The following is an 18918-nucleotide window of genomic DNA, read 5'->3' on the forward strand; positions in this document are numbered from 1 at the left end:
GACACTGCCAGGTGACGCCACTTTTCTCAGTGGTGGAGTGCTGCCACTTGGTGGAAATTTTCTGGAAGTGCAATTCATGGTACCAGTCTCTTCGAAAATAAATCTTTTTTTTAAAAAAAGCACAAATAAAAATTCATCAGGTGTACAATTCACACACATAGCAAACACCTTCAAAGGCCACAACTCACAGCCAACACACAGACAAGGAATTGCAGTTCCACAGCTATGCCTGGTAGTGGACGTTTTCTTCCCCAGTAGCCCTGACATTAATTCTGAAATCCAGGACAGGTAGCAAAGAGGTGGGAACATTTAGTTAGCTAGCATTTTGCATATTGGAACACTTGGACATTTGAAGAGTGAAATTTTTAAAAACTCAGAGTCAATCTAGGACTACTTTTGCACTTTATATATAATTTGTCTATTGTCAAGGTCTCACATTTGCTTTAGTACCTGAACCATACATCCAGCTTTTTCCTTTCATTATTTTTCACATAAGGACTCACTTTTGCCCGAGAACCTTCAGACCATGATACTCCTACTTATACCTTTTACCTAACTAGAATTACACATTTGCATGCCTGTGTTGTTTGCTGAGATGGAGTCTTGATAACTCTTAGTCAGAGCTGGCCTCAAACAGCAATCCTTTCCATCTCTACCTCCTCAGTAGCTGGAAATACAGATGTGAGTCAACATGCCTGGCCCTAACTTTGTACTTTATAGGGAGGCACTTTTCCTTGCTGAATCACATATAGGTCCTTATTGGCAGATTGGTAGGATGGCAAAATGGGATCAGGAGCTCAGCTTCTTCCTTTGGTAACTGCCTCTTGGCTGCAGGTGACAGTGCTCAGGGCTTTGAAGTTTGTTTGTTCTCCCTAGCCCCTGTCCTGGGCTTGAACTCAGAGCCTCTTTGTGCTTGAGGTCACAGCACCACTTCTGTGTTTTCTCAGTAGTTTATTGAAGGATAGACTCTCATGGACTTTCCTGCTGGGGCTGGCTTTGAAATGTGATTTTCAGATCTCAACCTCCTGAGTAGTTAGGGTTACAGGCGTAAGCTATCAGTGCCAGGCGGCTTTGAAATTTTATGTTAGCTTTTTTGCATAGAATTTCAACTCTTCCATGTAGAGAAAACAATGATTCCTACTCTTGTAGGTGGTACAACTTTTTCTTCCATTGTTACATTTTTGACATGTCATGTGGCCTGAATATCCAAGTACACACACTGAAATTCCTATTTGAATTTTTTTAAGTGAAATAGTGGTTCAACACTCAGCAAAGATCCTGGTCTAGTCAGAAAGCTCTGACACAAGGTGTGATAAATAATGTGACTTTGGTCTCTGCACTTTTTATTGAAGGTTGTACATAGAACGACTTGATTTCTAGTAGCATTCATAACATTAGAAGGGAGCATTGCTGGCAAGAAGGGCTTTTGAGAGACGCAGAGAGCTCCACAGGCGAAGTGAAGACTTTCATGGTTTCGGGCTCTGGTGATGGGCACACACAGATAAATTCTCCCCCATGCTGGTCACGCTTCCTTTTGTGAACCTCACAAGTGTCCTCACCTGTAGAACAGTGTCTGAAGGCATGGATGCGCCTGTGCTTGTGTCAGTCTGTGTATTCGTAATGTGGCACTGTGTGTGTCTACCTGGGAATGTGCACACATGTATGTGTGAGAGTGGCAGGGACGTGTTACAAGCACAAGCATGAGGGCTTGTGAGAGTGAGTTGAGTGTGTGGGGCTGAGTAGTTTGTGACATATACACCCGAGTGAGGCACATGAGGCACACCCATGAGGCACATGAGAGAGTAAGGCAAGAAAGTGTGTGTCATGCGCATGTGTGTGTGTGTATTATCTCCCCACACAGACACTGGGCCCTTCGGCAGCAGACCCACTTCCCTCTCCCCTGTCTTTGAAACATATAGGAAATGCAGACAAAAAGAAGCTGGGTAACAACTGGATAAAAAAATTGAAAACAGGGGGCTGGGGATATGGCCTAGTGGCAAGAGCGCTTGCCTCGTATACATGAGGCCCTGGGTTCAATTCCCCAGCACCACATATGCAGAAAATGGCCAGAAGTGGCGCTGTGGCTCAAGTGGCAGAGTGCTAGCCTTGAGCAAAAAGAAGCCAGGGACAGTGCTTAGGCCCTGAGTCCAAGCCCCAGGACTGGCCAAAAATAAATAAATAAATAAATTGAAAACAGCCTGGTGCTGGTGGCTCATACCTGTCATCCATCCTAGTTATGCAGGAGGCTGAGATCTGAGGATCACGGTTCAAAGCCAGCCCGAGCAGGAAAGTCCGTGAGACACTCATCTCCAACTAACTACCAGAAAACCAGAAGTGGAGCTGTGGCTCAGAGTGGTAGAGTGTTGGCTTTGAGTGAAAGAGCTCAGGGACAACGCTCAGGCCCTGAGTTCAAACCCCATGACTGACAACAAAAAAGGAAAAAAATTGAAAACAAAAATTTGTTGACAGAAGCAAACAACCTGAGATCATGCAGCCTCAAGCGACTTCACCCTGAGGAGAAGAGTGGTCTCCTGGGAGCAGGGACGGATGAGCAGTTCTCGATAAACTTTCTTATCTACAGAACCTGTGGTGGGATGCCTGGCACATAGTAGACACTCAGACATGCTCATTGCATGGCTGTGTCTGCCATGGACATGGAGCACCCACAGGCCACGCCCTGTCCCCTAGGCTTCTGCTGATTTCAGCAGAAACTCTGGAGATCCCGGGGAATGTGCGAGTCACCCACAGGAAAGCGTTGGCCATGTGGGAGACACCAGTGACCTTCTTCTCCTCCACCACCATGAATGACATGGCTACAGGTGAAGTCCAAAGATTCCTGGGAGGCCAGAGGTCCCCTTCTCTGTTAAGACTTCTCTGTTTGCCTGTTTCTGAGGCTCCCGAAGGTTAAACATCCCACAATTCCCCTTGCCAGGTCTTCTCTCACACATACATTTTTCCCCTGGAGCAGATGCCTGCTGCCTGCCTCTCCCTGCTCACCCACGCTCCCTTGACTTCCCTGCAGGTTCGCCAAGCTGCTGCTGCGCCTCCCAGCTCTGCGCTCCATTGGTCTGAAATGCCTGGAGCACCTCTTCTTCTTCAAGCTCATTGGGGACACCCCCATTGATACTTTCCTCATGGAGATGCTGGAGACCCCGCTGCAGATCACCTGAACCCCACTAGTCACAGCCTCCCAACTCGGGATACCCCCCTCCCCAACAGATGCGCGTTGAGCCCACCCTGCACATCCCTTCACCTCCCGCTGACCTCTCCCTGTTCCTACAATGTGATGCTTGTAATAAAGCCAACCTTTCTACACGTGAGACTTTTATAGGTGGAGTTTTGTATTGATGGGAAAGGTCATCCTTCTTTGCTATCTTAAGGGGCTGAGGTCTTTCTGGAAGTTCTTGGGAAAAGTAACCAAGCCTCTGTACATATCACTGGGTTAAATTATTTTTTCACTTGTCATGGGAAAGCAAACAAACCGAAAATAAAAGAATAAATGTGATATTGGCATCGTTTGGAGCACTGGGGTGTGTTATTGTCTTGCTGGGAAGTTCTCTGGGTAGTGGGGGGAGGAGCGGGAGGCTGAGGTGGGGGCTGGGTACCCCTGGGAGATGGCATACTCACAGCCACAGCCTGGGTCTAAGCTGCGAGGATAACAGCATGGCATCAGTTCTGTGGGAGCTGGGCACGGCCAACTTTGCTTCCTGGAGCCCCCTGGGGAAACTGGGAAGAGATTGCCTTTCAGAGGCCACTTGGATTCTTGATTTCCTCTTTTCTTCAGAAAAATGAACAGCTTTGATCTGATTGAGGGCAATTGAGTAGCAGGCAAAAAAAAAAAAAAGGCAATGTCTTGAGGAGAGAAGGTCCTGAGAGTTGGTGGGACATGGTTACAAAGGAATCGGGTCTCTATCATTAACCAACAACATAGCAAAAAGACTAGAATACCTGAGTTTATTTCCCATTGTTACCAAGCCCTACCTAGTCTGTTTTTGTAAAGGAAAGAAAGAAATGTCTGCCAGCTTTTAGCTTAGGCTCTCCAAGGTTACCTAGGGGTTGCTAATAATAAAGCTAATAATAAATACAGTGAGCTACTTAAAGGAAGATACTGGCCTACCACCAGCCTATGTGGCCCATTGTTTCTAAGGCACCATTCTACTTGGGCAGAAGCAGGGCTAAGGATATTTGTCTGTCTGTCGGTCGGTGTTATGATTTACACACCACGTGAGTGTACAAACTAAACCACTGTCCATGGCAATCCCACTTTCCTTCTCTGCACCAGCAGAATCTAGCCCAGCACCTGGTGCACAGTAAGCACTCAACAGATGTGTATTGTTGCAATGGCCCCCACATATCTGAAAGGAACTCTCTGATGGCATTGTGGGTGGCAGTGGCCTCGTCCTCCATCAACAACTTGACCCCTCACAAGTTCTCAGGCTAACTCATACTTTCAAATCTATCCGTCAGCCTGGCCTGGTGGCACATGCGCTTGGAAGGCTGAGGCAGAGAACCACAAGCTCAAGGTCAGCCTGGGCTATGCAGTACAACCCAGTCTGAGGATAGGAAATGCATCTTCAGTGGCCAAACAATTGTAGCCTCCTTGAAGGATCTCTTAGCCTTGGAGCAGAAACAAATAAATGCAACCTTAATTTTGTTGTTTTGTTCCTTTCCATTGTTATCTGCATTTGCTGTGAATCAATGAACATGGTTGGACTACAATTTCCCTGTATGCCTCCTGACCTCTGCCAGCACAGGTCACCTAACACGTTCAACCGCTTTGGCTCTAATGGGGACCTGCCTCCTGCCATTGAGATAACAGGAATCCCTTTCTGTCACTTGTTCTTGAACCCCAATTCTTGCTTACAGCACAGTTCAAGTTGTCTGCTGCTGGGCAGCAGGCTCCTCCAGAACTTCCACCTGAAACTCTCAAAGAGTCAAACAGAAGCTGCACAGAAGCCAGGCTGGCCTATCCTCAGAGGAAGGTCTCATGACATCAGGGTCCCAAAGACCCCCCAGAACTGGCTCCCTTGCACCCCAAGGTGAGCTCCTGGAAGGATGTACAGCCCTAGCTGGCATGGGTTTGCTGGTCCCCGGCAGTCTGACTGGCTTCCAGGCCAGCACCTCTGAAGCAAGAGCCTTCTTCTCTCAGCATACCTCACTCCAGGAAGCATGATTTCTAAATCCGGCAGCCTGACAGTGTTCAGCCTGACTTACACAGGAAACCTGAAAGAGGCCCAACCTCATCTATGGTGTTCTTGATGAATGTGAGCCAGGGCTCCAAGAAAAGAAGCCTCAGGATCCTGGCTTGAGCTGGAGCCTAGCCACAGAGCTGCCCACCAGTAGCCTTGTGTTTGGCTCGAAGCTGTTTAACCTCCTTTCCTCTCATTCCCTTCCTTGATTTGCAAAGGTCAGGTAACAGGGTCGGGTAACCATAGAGGCAAAGGCCAGAGGCCAGGTTGAGAGCTTGGTGCTTTGGTATAGGACATTCTCAGGTTGGAGTACTGCCGTGGCCGTTCTTGATGGACTTAAGCCTCTGTGCTTCCCTTGTGTAATCTGTGAAATGGTACATTTGTGCCCACACCACAGACTTTTCAGGAGGATCACATGAGCTTGTAGGAACAAAGCTCTTGGCACAATGACTGACAATGAAGATAGGAAAAACATATATTACTTTATTTTCTGCTGAAGAATGAGATTGTTATTAAAACATGATCTTAGAATTTTAATCTACTAGAATATTCTATTCAACAATCTGTCCTGGTTTGTCTAATGAATCATCTGAGGCTTTAAAACAGTTCTTGGTTTAGCCAGGTGCTGGTGGCTCACATCTGCAATCTTAGCTAATCAGGAGGTTGAAATCTAAGGGCTGTGGTTCAAAACCAGCCCTATCAGGAAAGTCAGTGAGCCTCTTATCTCCAATTAACCACCTCCCACAGAAGTGGAGTGGTGGTTCAAGTAATAGAGCACTAGCCTTGAGCACACCAAACTCAGGGACAGGTGCCCAGGTCCCGAGTTCAAACTCTAGGACTGGCGCCACACATATACATGCACACACACGCACACGCGCCCACATACACACACACACACACACACACAGTTTCTGGGATGTAGTTTGGATTTAATGCTTCTATTTAGGTTGTGTTTTCATGAGTCAGATGGATATAAAACAACTTATGTTCCTAACAGTGATGGTAATGGAAATGCTTCGTGTAAGCTGTGAGGACCACGCATGGGCAAGGGGACTCTAGAGCTGCAAGTCTGCCTTTGCAGCCAGATTATAACAAGCTAGTTCAGGGAGGTGCCCTGATTACCCTGGTTACAAACAAGGGCTAGGAGCTTCCCAGCTGGCCTTGATTAAAACACCATCTGAATGCTGGATAACCCTTAGCCTGCAGACTTAACCTCATAAATCTTAGTTTTTGACTTTGTAAATGGGGATACTTACGGTGTTTATTCCTACTTAAAGAAAGTAGTCTATGAAAGATACACAGCTCATGTCCAGCCTGTGAGAAGCTCTCAACTAATCTCTATTCTTATGGGCCCAAATATTTTCCTGTTCTGCACTCTGGGACTCTGGGCAAACCTCTTTCCTAGACCTAAATTGTTCTTACCATCCTTCTCCCTTATCTGAGAGTTGTCCACACCCTAGCCTCAGTCCTTCATGGTAACGATCCACCAGAAGTGCATGGAAATTACATGAAATAACCTCACAACAGTACTTTTTACACCACTGAGGACGATTACAAAGATGTCACGTATACAAGTGTTTCTTAGCCTTCCTCATGTATTTGTGTTATCAGCCAGGGAAATTAACGGAATGATATTGTTATCATTTTATGTCACTTCCTTACTGAAAATTGTTCAGTGGCTTCCTTCTGTCTATTAAACAGTCTCCCAGGGAAACAAGTTTTCCAGCCCTGACCTGCATCTTCCAGGACACAGGTGGTAACATCTGAAGACAGACATCTTTGATTGTGGGGATCAGGGCAACTATTTGGGGGCCAAGGCCAGGGGTGTTGCTTACCATTGCTAGTGCATGGGACAGCCCTACAACCAGAGTGGGGCTGGCTTCAGATGTCAAAAGTTAGCAGATTGTCTGCTATTTAAAAACAATCAGTAATGGAAGACACTATGTAATACGGTTTCCTATTGCTTCCCTGGTAAAGAGGAGCTAGATACGTCCACACGGGACTTGAGATAGTAGATGAGGTGGGTGACTAGAATATCCAGAAGGTACCCAAGCAAACAGCTTTTCAAGATCAGAGAGCCCCAGCCGCCAGAGGCTGTGGGCGGAACTACTATGGGCTGGAAGTAAGGGGTCAGGCCAAGGATGCAGCACGTCAACCCTGAGTTCACAAGAGCATTCCTCCACCGTACCTGGTTCTATGTGGCACAAGACCTTCATGGGGCATCATGAACAATTGGCCACGTGTCCCCAAGAAGAGCCATCTGTTCTTAAAAACATCTCTCCTTTTCTTATCCTTTTTTGAAGGCCCAATTCTCTAGTGGACAGAAAAAAGGAAGATTCCCAAAGAGAAAAGAAGGGGAAAAGGGCAGAAGAAAACCCATAGATTTGGCCACTTGCTTTGGGCTGGACTGGATTATTTTAATGACCAAAAGTGTGCTATTTTGAGCTTTTCCCCTAGGTACTATTAACAGGTAAAGAGTGAAAACATCATAGAATTTGTTTGAAGGCCATGGCTGAATGAAAGTCTTTCTTTATTCTGTTTGTATCCCATGGACTTGGGATGCTTCACCGAGCTGGGGTCCAAGACAGGCCCCTTTGGCTTTGCCTTCTTTGACCACCAGCCCCTCAGACTTGGTGATGCCATTTCCACTCATCACTCCTCCACCATCCTCCTCCTCAAAGCAACAGCTCCAATGACAGCTTTGCCTTTAAGATAAGCCTAGGTTCTGCAAGGGCCAAGGAGCTTGTGCCCACTCATCTCTTTCTTCACACATTTACAGTACAAGCATAGCAGGCGGTTGAGCTATTTCCCAAATGACCTGCTATCTGTGTTTGCTCAGGCCTCCTTCTCTGTCTGTCTTCACCAGCAGCCATTGAGTCAGGTCCTACTCAGCTCTTGAGGTCATCCCTGTTGCCACAGCACTACAAAGTGGTTCCTGATCTCTCCACCCCTGCAGTTTTCTCATTATCTTGTGGCTCCTTCTGAACACATTCAGCATAGGTGAGTTACAGCAACAACTAGTTACAAATTCTATCAACTGATTTGTAAAGTCCTTGAGAATGGAGATCATGCCTGATACAACTGTGTTTCCACAAGGACTCTGAGAAGAGTGCCTAGGCCAAAGTTGGTCATTCATTAAATACTTAGGATAGTTGGTACTTCTGATCTCATCCTCAACAGCCAGTAGCCCACTGCAAGTAGTGTAGTCCCACAGCAAGCCCAAGAGCTTCCCTGTAGAACAATGAGCCAAAAAAGACTAGACTGTTCACAGAAGATCAAAGGTGTCCCCTGGCCTGCTTTTCATGGGTATGACATGTATGGGTATGGCATGTACGAAGTAAAAAGCATGTTCTTTGTCTTCAGGGAATTTACACACTTAAGAAATGCACAAGGGGCTGGGAGTGCTTGCCACTAGGGACAGTGCTCAGGCCCTGAGTTCAAGCCCCAGGACTGGCAAAAAAAAAAAATGCACAAGGATGAAGAACAACAGAAAGCTTAATCAAAGCTAATAACACTTCCGTTTATAAGGTACACACACAAAAACAATCTGGGATTATAATCTAGGTTTGAGTGAGTAGTTGGGGAGTTGTGGTCCTCTCTCTTTATTCTATTGCTTTTTTTTTTTTTTTTTTTTTGCCAGTCCTGGGCCTTGGACTAAGTGCCTGAGCACTGTTCCTGGCTTCTTTTTGCTCAAGGCTAGCACTCTGCCACTTGAACCTCAGTGCCACTTTCTGGCTGTTATCTATATATGTGGTGCTGGGGAATCGAACCCAAGGCTTCATGTATACAAGGCAAGCACTCTTGCCACTAGGCCATATTCCCAGCCCCTATTCTCTTGCTTTTGATTGACACCTGGTCTTTGAATGTAGTTATGAGGCACCCATTCCAATCCCCTGCTGGTCCCAGAACACTCGTGGGGATCAGTATGGGGCCTCAGCATGGGGCCTCAGCTATTCTTGAAGCAGCTGCAGAACATGAGCCATGGAAGGCAGAGTCCACCTGCTCTTCTGTTCTGTGCCCCAGGAGGATGCCAACTAAAGAATTGCTCTATACCAGCAGCAAATAGAAAATAACAAGTAGGATTAAAAACAACAACAATCGTGGAGCTTGAACAAACAACCAAACAGCTAACATTTCCTTCAGAAGTATCTTTTTTTTTTTTTTTTGTAAACCACAGGGATGTTTTCTTTGGCTAGTTCTCCTTTAGGTTTTGTCTTCAGAGCTGGTGTAGAGGCCACCTAGGAAAAATGATCTCAGGGTTCTATATTAAAAACACATTAAATGACAACAACTAGAATAGCTCCCATGCCATCCAAAATTCGCGTATCATTCCGATCAACCCAGACTAGCTGCTTGCCAGGCCCTGGGCTCTGGCTTTCACATTCTCAGCTTGCTTTCCTACATTATTTCACATAGTGGCAGCTGAATGGGATTTGACTGTTTTCAGAAATCAAATGTCCCCCCTCCCCCCTTATGGGTGATAATTTGCGGCCACCTCTGTAATTTAAACAACTGGTGAGGTTCTGTGGGATTCCCCCTCCCCCCATCTCACCATCTCAAGGCTCTAAGCAATAAACCAATCATATCTTTCTGCCCAGAGATAGAGTTGGGCCCCCTTATAGGATTAATTTAGGGCGTTCCTGGGAGGAGCGAAGGGGGAGAGGAAGGGAAGGCTCAAGCCCTCCTTTCTCCCCTTTTAGAGGCAGGGAAGGCCAATCGGGGGGAAAAGGCCCCTGCTAGCTTGTGGAGTAGTGCTGGAGACCCAAACTCCCCAGCCAGGAAAGAACAGCTTTCATTCCCGTCCCCATCCTTCCCCCCCGCCCCACCCCCTTGGAAAACTCCATGGAAATGTCTCCCGTGACAGTTTTGGAGCGCACAGCCATCTCTGACCACAGACCACAGAGGAACTGGCCCAGGGCCCAGGTTCCCCAAGGGAGGCTCCTCGGGTTGTGCAGCTGAGGGGGTGGGGTGGGGAGGGGGGGAATGTTTGCAACCCGCCCGCCTTCAGCTGGACCCTTCACACGGGAAGACTGTTAGACACGAGCGCCCTCTGCTGCCAACTCCGAGCATCAAACCCACTTTCCTGGGGTAGAAAAAACACCCAAAGCTGGTCAGATATTCCTGAAAAGAAAACCGCACTGAGTGTGTGTCTCAAACTCTAGGGAAACGGATTCCGAAGAGGAACCTCAGGAGGCGAGGGGAGACGTGTGGAGAACGCTCGGAAATAAAGGTGTAGGTTGGGAAAGAATGATCTCATCTGCCCTCCTGCCACCTCCCCAGCTAAGCAGGGGGTGGGGGTGGGGGGTGGTCACAGACCACATCCTCAGCGCTGCATTCAAAGAGACCGCGAATGCCACCCAAGGGCTGAGCTCACTCTGCTAGCTACCATCCTTCCCAGCGCAGCGCTCACAACCAGGGCGACCTCTTTCTCAGAGGCAGACTTTGGGATTTTTTTTTCTTTTTCTTTTTGAGAGCAGTTGGATGTCAGTTTTCAATGGGATTCTACTGCTGGGAACTTTCCTGTTGATTTCGTTTATCCCTGCAAAGAGGAAGAGTGGCTTGCGTAGCAGGGCGTAGAAAAATGCGAGCTCAGCCCTTCCCGAGTTTGGGAAGCCAGCTGCAGACATTCCAAGCAGAATGAAGTCAGTCTGGGTACTCGGTGGAGGCCCCGCTCTCACCAGGTGCTGGTGGGAAGAGCAGAAGCCGGGCTGGGGCATTCCATGGACACGCACTGGCCAGCCCTGGGCAGGCTCCCTGGGGCCTTACTGAATCAATCATGTCTGTTCAGGACAGTTCAGAGAAGCAGGGGACACCCCACACTCTAGGAACTGGTCCTAGAGAAAACATCCTATTTCTTAGAAAGCCTAGTATCTGATGGCTACACCACCCAGTCCCAGCATTATTAATGGAGTGTGGGCTAAGGGTTTAGTGCTAATAAATGATGCCTGTGTAAAGAATTGAGTTTATCCTGCTTAGTTAATGGCAACACAACATTTAAGGCACCTCTTTATAATCCTTTCTTCTTTGTTATTTGAGATTTAATTCTCCCCACTTCTTACATTTTTTTTTCCTAGAAAGTTCCTGAAAATGTACTCTCTGTCTCTCCACAGGTAATACCCATAGAAATGATATGTCATTATTTTATATGTTTTAATTTTATGTGAATTTTAAAAAACCAATCCAATATGATTCATTCTTTACTCAGTACTAGGCTTTGAAAGCCATCATTGATATTCCTGTAACTCTAGCCCTATTTATCTTTTTTTTAATTGCTATGCAGCATTCCAGTAACACATAGGTGGCCTGCAATTTGTTTGCCTCGTAGGAATTCTTGCAGATCTCCTTGTTTTCCTATAGGGAATCTCTCACTCTCTGATGGGTTCAGATACTCAGGCTTAGGGCTTGCTTAACTGTAACATAATCACACACTCAATTTCAATGCATCCACACTCCCATCCAGGTGATCGCACCTGTACACTCTCCATCACCAATGCAGGTGCCGTTTCTGCACATCCCTCTTCGTAATTGGTGTCATTTGAGTGTTGGACTTTGTCAGTGTGCTGCATATATATGACTTCTTTTCCACTCCTCAGATTCATATATGGAATTTCTAACTCCCAAGGTGGTGGTTTAGGAGGTGGGGGTTGAGGGTATTGAGGTGATTGGAAGACCTCTGTCTTCATGAATGGACTTAGTGCTCTTATAAGAGAGACTTCACAGAGATTCTTCTGAGCTTCAGCAATATTGGGAGACAGCAAGATGATAATCAGTGAGCCAGAACACGGACCCTTGTCAGATACCAGAGCTGCTAATGCTTTGATCTTGGACTTCCAGCCCCCAAACCATGAGAATAAACTTCTGTTATATATAAACCACCAAGTGCATCATTCTTTTACAGCAGCCTGAACTGACTGAGATGCTAGGTGTTTTCTGTTCACTTTTTCTATGGTATTTCTTGACTTTTTCTTATTGATTGGCAAGGATGTCCTAAACATTTTATACATTACACCTTCGAAAGCTATAGATGTTATGAGTTATTTCTCCCAGTCTAAGGCTACATATTATCCTAAGCAAAATCTCCCATTTTAATGGGGTCAAATCCATCTACATGTCACTTCGTGGAGTCTTGGGGATATCTCTGTGATTCCCACGGCCCACAATCATTTCCTCATTAACATAACCACAGTCTCAAGCAGCCCAGTGGTGATGAAAGGGTATGTTGGGCAAGAGAGCTTGGGCCTTCTTACCTCCTTTCTTCCCTGGGTTCAAGGTATCTAGGGCCTGTTCAGGTTGACTGACTCACCCATGCCTTTCTGGGTGGAAACTTGTACACAGTTTCTTCCTCACTCCACAGCCCTCCAGGTGGCCTGTGCTTGCACACACGTGGCAGGCCAGGCACCAGGCCCAGCCCTGCATTACACATCACCTCATTTTATCCTCATGGAATTTTCTGGGAGAGGGAGACTGCCATGATCCCATTTTAATGGAGAGGACATGAAAGCTCAGAAAAGTTGTTTAACTTAATTAGCTGTTTAATTTAATTCAAGGTCATGTAGCTAGTCACAGCCAGAAAACCAAACTCAAACTCAGAAATACTTACACTTAAACCACATACTTTTAACCACTGTTCTTTATTAGAAATATGATGGCTAATCCCAGAGAAGAAAGCGTGCCTTTGTGCTGCAGATATAATACAATGTAAGTTCCCTGCTCTCTCTTTCTTGCTCTCCCTGCCCCCTCCCCCACCCCACTGTAAGAGAAGTCTTGAAATTCTGGAATTCCTCTTCACTAACAGACATGTCTCCCTTTTTGAAGCCAGCTGACCACCCACTCGCCATGATGAGGAGACAGCTATTTTCAGAGTCCACAGCCGGAGATGCTGTGGACATTATTTGTTGTTCATCTAATGAAGGAGCTGATATTCTCCTCCAAGTTTGCCGGATTCCAAAACTGGCGAAACCACTTTCGTTCAAACTTTCCAAGCAATTTCATCCCTGGGGTGGAAACAGAGCATGGAATGATTTGGAGCAAAAGGACAATTTTTGGACAATTATAAGTGAGTGAAAACAGGAGGTTATAATGAAAGTTGTCTTTCAACCTTTAACTTTAGCATTTTGTAAGCAAGAGTTCTGTCTCTCAGATTTTGGTGGTGAGAACGTAATGCCGAGCGGTTGTCTGGAACGGCTTCTAGATGCTCCCTAATTAGAAACAGCCACACTGACTCAAGGGCCAGGCAGTTGGATTCCAGATCGCCACTTCACACTAGAAAAGGGAGTGGGGGGATGCTGGAAGTGTGTAAAAGTGAAAAGTGAACAAAAATATGTCAGAGGTGTTGTTTAAAGTGACTTGTATCGGTGACTCCTTTCAAAATTGCGTTGTTGGATGTCTCCTATTAATTCCTATATAAAGAATGATCTGGAAGGAAAGGTGCATTTTTTTTTTTAAGTAATAAGGAGAAGACCAAATCTCTTATTTGGAATATGTGGTCAATGGAAGGAGACAGTGTGGTTTAGTTGTAAGTCAGGTGACACAAGTAGGAAGTTAATTTGTCTGCAAATACTGTATTTGGAAACTTGGTCCCAGATGAGAACTGTCATCTTTCAATTTCCTCAAAGAGATTTAAAAGCTGGAGAACACCCAGTTATGGCCTATGACTTAGACACAGCATCCTGGAGACAGATAAATGCTTTCAGAGTGTTCCTTTCTTGTCAATGATTTCTCACTGTAGGCACACACATACACAGAATGGAATTGTTTGGGCAATAGACTACTGGGGAATAAAGCCAAAGCAAGAGGGGAAGGCCTTGGTGGAAATAGGAAAGGCACCCGAGGCGCTGACCAGGGCTGGACTCCAAGGATGAGGACAATGTTTCCACTCTGCATTCAATTGTCACAGCCATTGAGAACATACAGTTGCCTCTGGGTTGGATGAAGCCAGGTGGTAGGTAGGAGTCAGACTCCTAGGGTCTAGACTCCTGGGCTTTGCTTGGTTCATGGAGTTAGTCTTGAGAATAGATGTGACAAGAGCCTGGGATAACATCTGACACTTCAGTCTGATCTGGCACGTTTGCTAGAGACGGAAGCTACTGCTTAAATCAAGGCGAAAGGATCTGGCCTGCTGCTGTCCCGAATCTTAAACACGAGGCTAAACACCAAGACACTTTTTTATTCTCAAGGAAGGATGGGAGGATGGAGTTGTGGAGCTGGTCTCCACGCATGAATCCTCCGTGTCTGAGCACACCTTGCCCCTGCACCTATGGAGCTCAGCTATTGACCTTGGACCAAGGCCCTAAAGCTTAACATTAGGTGGGTCTTTGGAGAAGTTCAAGGCACTCAGGCTGCCAAGCATCTATTCCATTGATGTAGGCCAGATAAAGACTCTATGAGCTGGGAATGTGGCTTAGTGATAGAATGCTTGCCTACCATGCATGAAGCCCTGGGTTCGATTCCTTAGCACCACAGAGACAGAAAAAAAAACCCAAAGTGGCACTGTGGCTCAAGTGGTAGAGTGCCTTCAGCACAAAGAAGCCAGGGACAGTGCTCAGGCCCTGAGTCCAAGCTCTAGGACCTGCAAAAAAAAAGACCCTGTGAAAATCTCTGCCAAGCCTTCGGTGCAAGGAAAGCATAAAGGATGATTCCATTTCTGCACAAAATAAAAATGGCTTGTGTAGTATACACAACTCAGATGACAGGACTAAAGTGCACTTTTATAGTTTGCTTTGGGTAAAAGGTATGCGTTTATATATTACCTCTGAAATTGTTTATATAATCTATCTCGTCACAAAGTGTGTGCGTGTGTGTGTGTGTGTGTGTGTGTGAACAGTCATGGTCACTTAATACTAGTACCTTCTGAGAACTCCATCCTTTGGCGGTTCTATTGTGGTATGGACACCAAAGAGTATAGTTACACATGTCTGGTTCAATGGCTGGCCACATATCAAGACTTGTGGTATGTAACCAGTTGTTCCTAGGGCCATGATGAACAAAATAACACTGTGTTAAACCAAGCACAAGAGCACATGATACACTCAAGAGACACAGTAAACACGTGGTAATATGAGGCTGCTGACAACATAATGTGCATACTGTTTTACAGTCAACGTTTTTAAGTAGAAGGAATATACTCTAAATATCAATAAACTGGATGCCTGTAGCTCATGCTAATAATCCTAGCTACTTAGGAGGCTGAGATTTGAAGATTTTGGATGGAAGCCAAACTAGGCAGTAAAGTCCATGAGACCCTTCTTTCCAATTTACCTCCCAAATGCCAGAAGTGGAGGTATGACTCAAGTGGTAGAGCACTTGCCTTGAGCAAACAAGCTAAATGAGAACATGGAGGCCCTGAGTTCAAGCCCCCTATAGTTCCCTCCCAGCCCCCACACAAATCAATAAATAAGTACAGTGCATTAAATACATCAACCAGTAGCATGGCTGTCTATTATCATTATCAAGTATTATGCACAAGCATAATTGCACTGCAATACTTTCAAGTGCCTGGCTGAACAGTCATCACAGCATCGCTCCAGCACCCACATAATGATGTGCTAATGCATCACTCTGCAACACTACCTGGCTATGAAGTCACTTGGAAATGGGAGCTTTCAGTTCCATTGCAATCTTACAGGACCACCATTGTGTACATAGTCCATTGTGGCCTGGAACTTCCACATGCAACTCATTACTACAGATATAATACTTGTTTATTTTCCAACTTCTCATGAAGACAAGGATTATTTGGGAGTTGTCAAGTACTAAGGCTACTATTTTGTTTGCCATTATTTTCTTTCCTGCAAAATTTCAAATGAAAAATAAAAGTCTGGCACAGAGTAAGCGTCCAATAAATATTTGTTGATTACATGAATGAATTATTTATGAAATGAAAAATCGGGAAAATGTATGTGAGCCAAACCAAAGACTTCAATCTCTGGAACAGAGCTAAGTACTTATTGTATGAATATAAATGAAATAGTATAATGCATAAGGATTCATACCCACTCTTATAAATATTTTATAATCCAGACTTCCACACTTCAAAACAGATCATGAAGTGTTAGGAAGAGGTATAGCATCCAGGCATGGCAGTTCGCACCTGTAATCCCAGCTTCTTCAAACATAGACATAGAGATAGGAGGGCTATAGTCTGAGACTGGCCCAGGTAAGAACAGCATGAGACTCTATATGAACTGTTGGGGTTCAACTTTGGCCTTGAGGGGGAAGGGCAACGGAGAGCGCGCCCGAGACGCCGCCCTTCCCCCAGCCTTGGGGGAATGCGGAAGCAGGCCACAATTCTCTGGGTCCGGAACCAGAAGAACTGGCTTTACGAACAGCCCCAACTTTCTCGCCAGCCCATGTGCTCCCCATTCTCTCAGGCTTTTCCCCTGGGGTGGCGCTATCCAAGTGACGTTAGCTCATGAGGGGGTCCTATGACAAGCTCGCCAGCCTATCGCCAGCTCTCTGGTCGATGACCCCTTTTCTCGTCGCCATCTACTATATCAGCTGCTAGCCCCTCCCTTATTAAATCAGATTTGCTCTTGAAGAGTCTCCGAGATCCGCGTACGCCTGGCTTTCTTCACGGGTAAGGAGGGAAGTAAAGCGATCTTGTATGGCCACGTGCACCTGAGGTCTTTCCTGAGGACCCCCCCCCCCCCCCCCCCTCCACCTTGGCCTTACCTGCAGGTCGGTGACCAGGGGAGAGGGTGAGAAAGGGAGCGATTAGAGTGAAGTAGAGCCTGAATCCCCGCGCCAGGGGAGGCGAACCGAGCCTGGCAATGAACAATAACTAAAGCAAAAAATGGGCTGGAAGTACAGAAAATGGCATGAGTACATGCCTAGCAAGCACAAGGCCCTGAGTTTAATCCCAAATACTACAAAAGAAAGAAAGAAAGAAAGAAAGAAAGAAAGAAAGAAAGAAAGAAAGAAAGAAAGAAAGAAAGAAAGAAAGAAAGAGGAAGAAAGAAAGAAAGAAAGAGGAAGGGGGAAGGAAGGAGGAAAAAAAGACACAAGAAAGGCGTGAAGTAGCTTGGAAATGGGAGCTATTGTTTCCATGATAGTTAGGGCAGGGGTTTGAAAAGTTCATCAAAGATGATGTGTTGATGCCGTGGGGCTGTCATGGGCAAGTCATTATAATCTTGGTGACTTATGGCAATTGATAGGTATTCTCTCCTAATTCTGGAAGCCAGAAGTCCCTAGGTACTGGCAGGGTTGTGGTGGTGTCCACCACAAATTCCAGGGGACAATCCATTCCTTACCTCTTAGAGCATCTGGGGGCTTCCAACAATCCTGGGTGGGTCCCATCACTGCAGAGTCCCCCTCTATCTTCATAGGCCTCCTCCATGTCTGTCTGTCCCTGTTCCTGCCTCTGGCTTTCTCTCATAAGGACAGAGGGATGGCATTTGGTTCCATAATGGTCATCCAGGATCAGCTTATCCTCTTCAGATTTCTAGCTCAGCCACATCTTTTGTCATGTAAAATAATATCCACAGGTTCTAGGGATTTGGAAATGAATAGTCCCTACAGGAACATTTCTGCCCAGCATTGCTAGAGAGGATTGTGAGACTTGGAGAAGAGTGCTCTAGGTAGAGAGAAGAATACACACTGGGTACTGGGGGAAGGAAATTCTGCCTATGTGAAAGGGCTGATGGACAGTTCCTTTGGTGCAAAGTGATGGAAGCTGGATGCTGGTGCTTCATGCCAGTAATCCTAGCTATTCAGGAGGCTGAGATCAGAGGATCAAGGTTCAAAGCCCGCTGGAGCAGAAAAGTCTTGAAGAGTCTTTCTCCTATGAACCAACAAAATGCTGAAAGTGAGGGGATGGCTCAGGTGGTAGAATGACAGGTGTGAGCAGCAAACAAAAGCCAGGTGAGTATGCAATGCCCTGAGTTTAAGTCCCATTAGGCACTACCCCCCACCTCCAAAAAAAAGACAGCCCATTCAGATGCATGCTGCAACATAGATGAACCTGGCCAAGGTTATGCTAAGTGAAAGGAGTCAGCAAACTAGGACTCCACATGTACGAAATATCTAGACTAGGACAACTCATAGAAGCACAAAGTAGGTAAGAGGTTACTAAGACCAGGGAAAGTGGAGAATGAGGAGGTAATCTTCTGTTTGGAGAGATCAAGTTTTGGAAACAGATGGTGGGGGTATCGACATAGCCTTGTGGATATAATTAGTGCTACTAGATTAAACATGCAAATATACTATGTACATATATATGTATAGATACATGTGTGAGTATATTTACTGTAATTTTTTTTAAAGAAAGGAGGAAGCCAAGTGCTGGTGGTTCACACCTGTAATCCTAGCTACTGGGGAGTTTGAGATCTGAGGACGAAGGCAGACAAACCTGAGTGACTCTCATCTTTCCAATTAACCAGAAGAAAGAGACAGCAGTGGAGGTGGGCTCAAGTGGTAGAGAACCAGCCTGACTGAAAAAGCTAACCAAGTGTCCCAGTACCTGCACAGAAAAGTAAAAGGAAGGAAGGAAGACAAGAAGGAGTGATGGGATGTGACAATAATGTCCCTGGCTGCTGGTATTTCAGAGCTAGGACCCTCCCTGGACATTGCTTTGGCTTGAACAAGGTTATGTCCCATTCCCAGGGCATGGTCTGTGGCCAATAGCTAGCTGATAGCTGAACTTTTGCTCCAACTTGCAATCACACCATCGGACTATCCCAGCTCCAGAGCTCCCCCACAGACTGGGGGGTGGGGGTGGGGGTGGACCGCTATT

General features: G+C 46.0%; 1 protein-coding gene across 3 annotated transcripts in view; it reads left to right on the forward strand.

Annotated features, from left to right (window-relative positions):
- Rxrg (retinoid X receptor gamma) overlaps window positions 1-3522 on the forward strand; it is a 43416-nt gene extending 39894 nt beyond the window's left edge. For all 3 annotated transcript variants that reach the window (XM_048356754.1, XM_048356753.1, XM_048356755.1), the window contains one exon: window positions 3023-3522. In XM_048356754.1, the coding sequence (XP_048212711.1) occupies window positions 3023-3170 (148 nt within the window). In that variant the 3' untranslated portion in view covers window positions 3171-3522. The remainder of the gene's footprint in view (window positions 1-3022) is intronic.
- Window positions 3523-18918: the final 15396 nt, after the last annotated feature.

This window comes from Perognathus longimembris, chromosome 11 (genome assembly GCF_023159225.1).
Source record: "Perognathus longimembris pacificus isolate PPM17 chromosome 11, ASM2315922v1, whole genome shotgun sequence".
Classification (NCBI taxonomy): domain Eukaryota; kingdom Metazoa; phylum Chordata; class Mammalia; order Rodentia; family Heteromyidae; genus Perognathus; species Perognathus longimembris.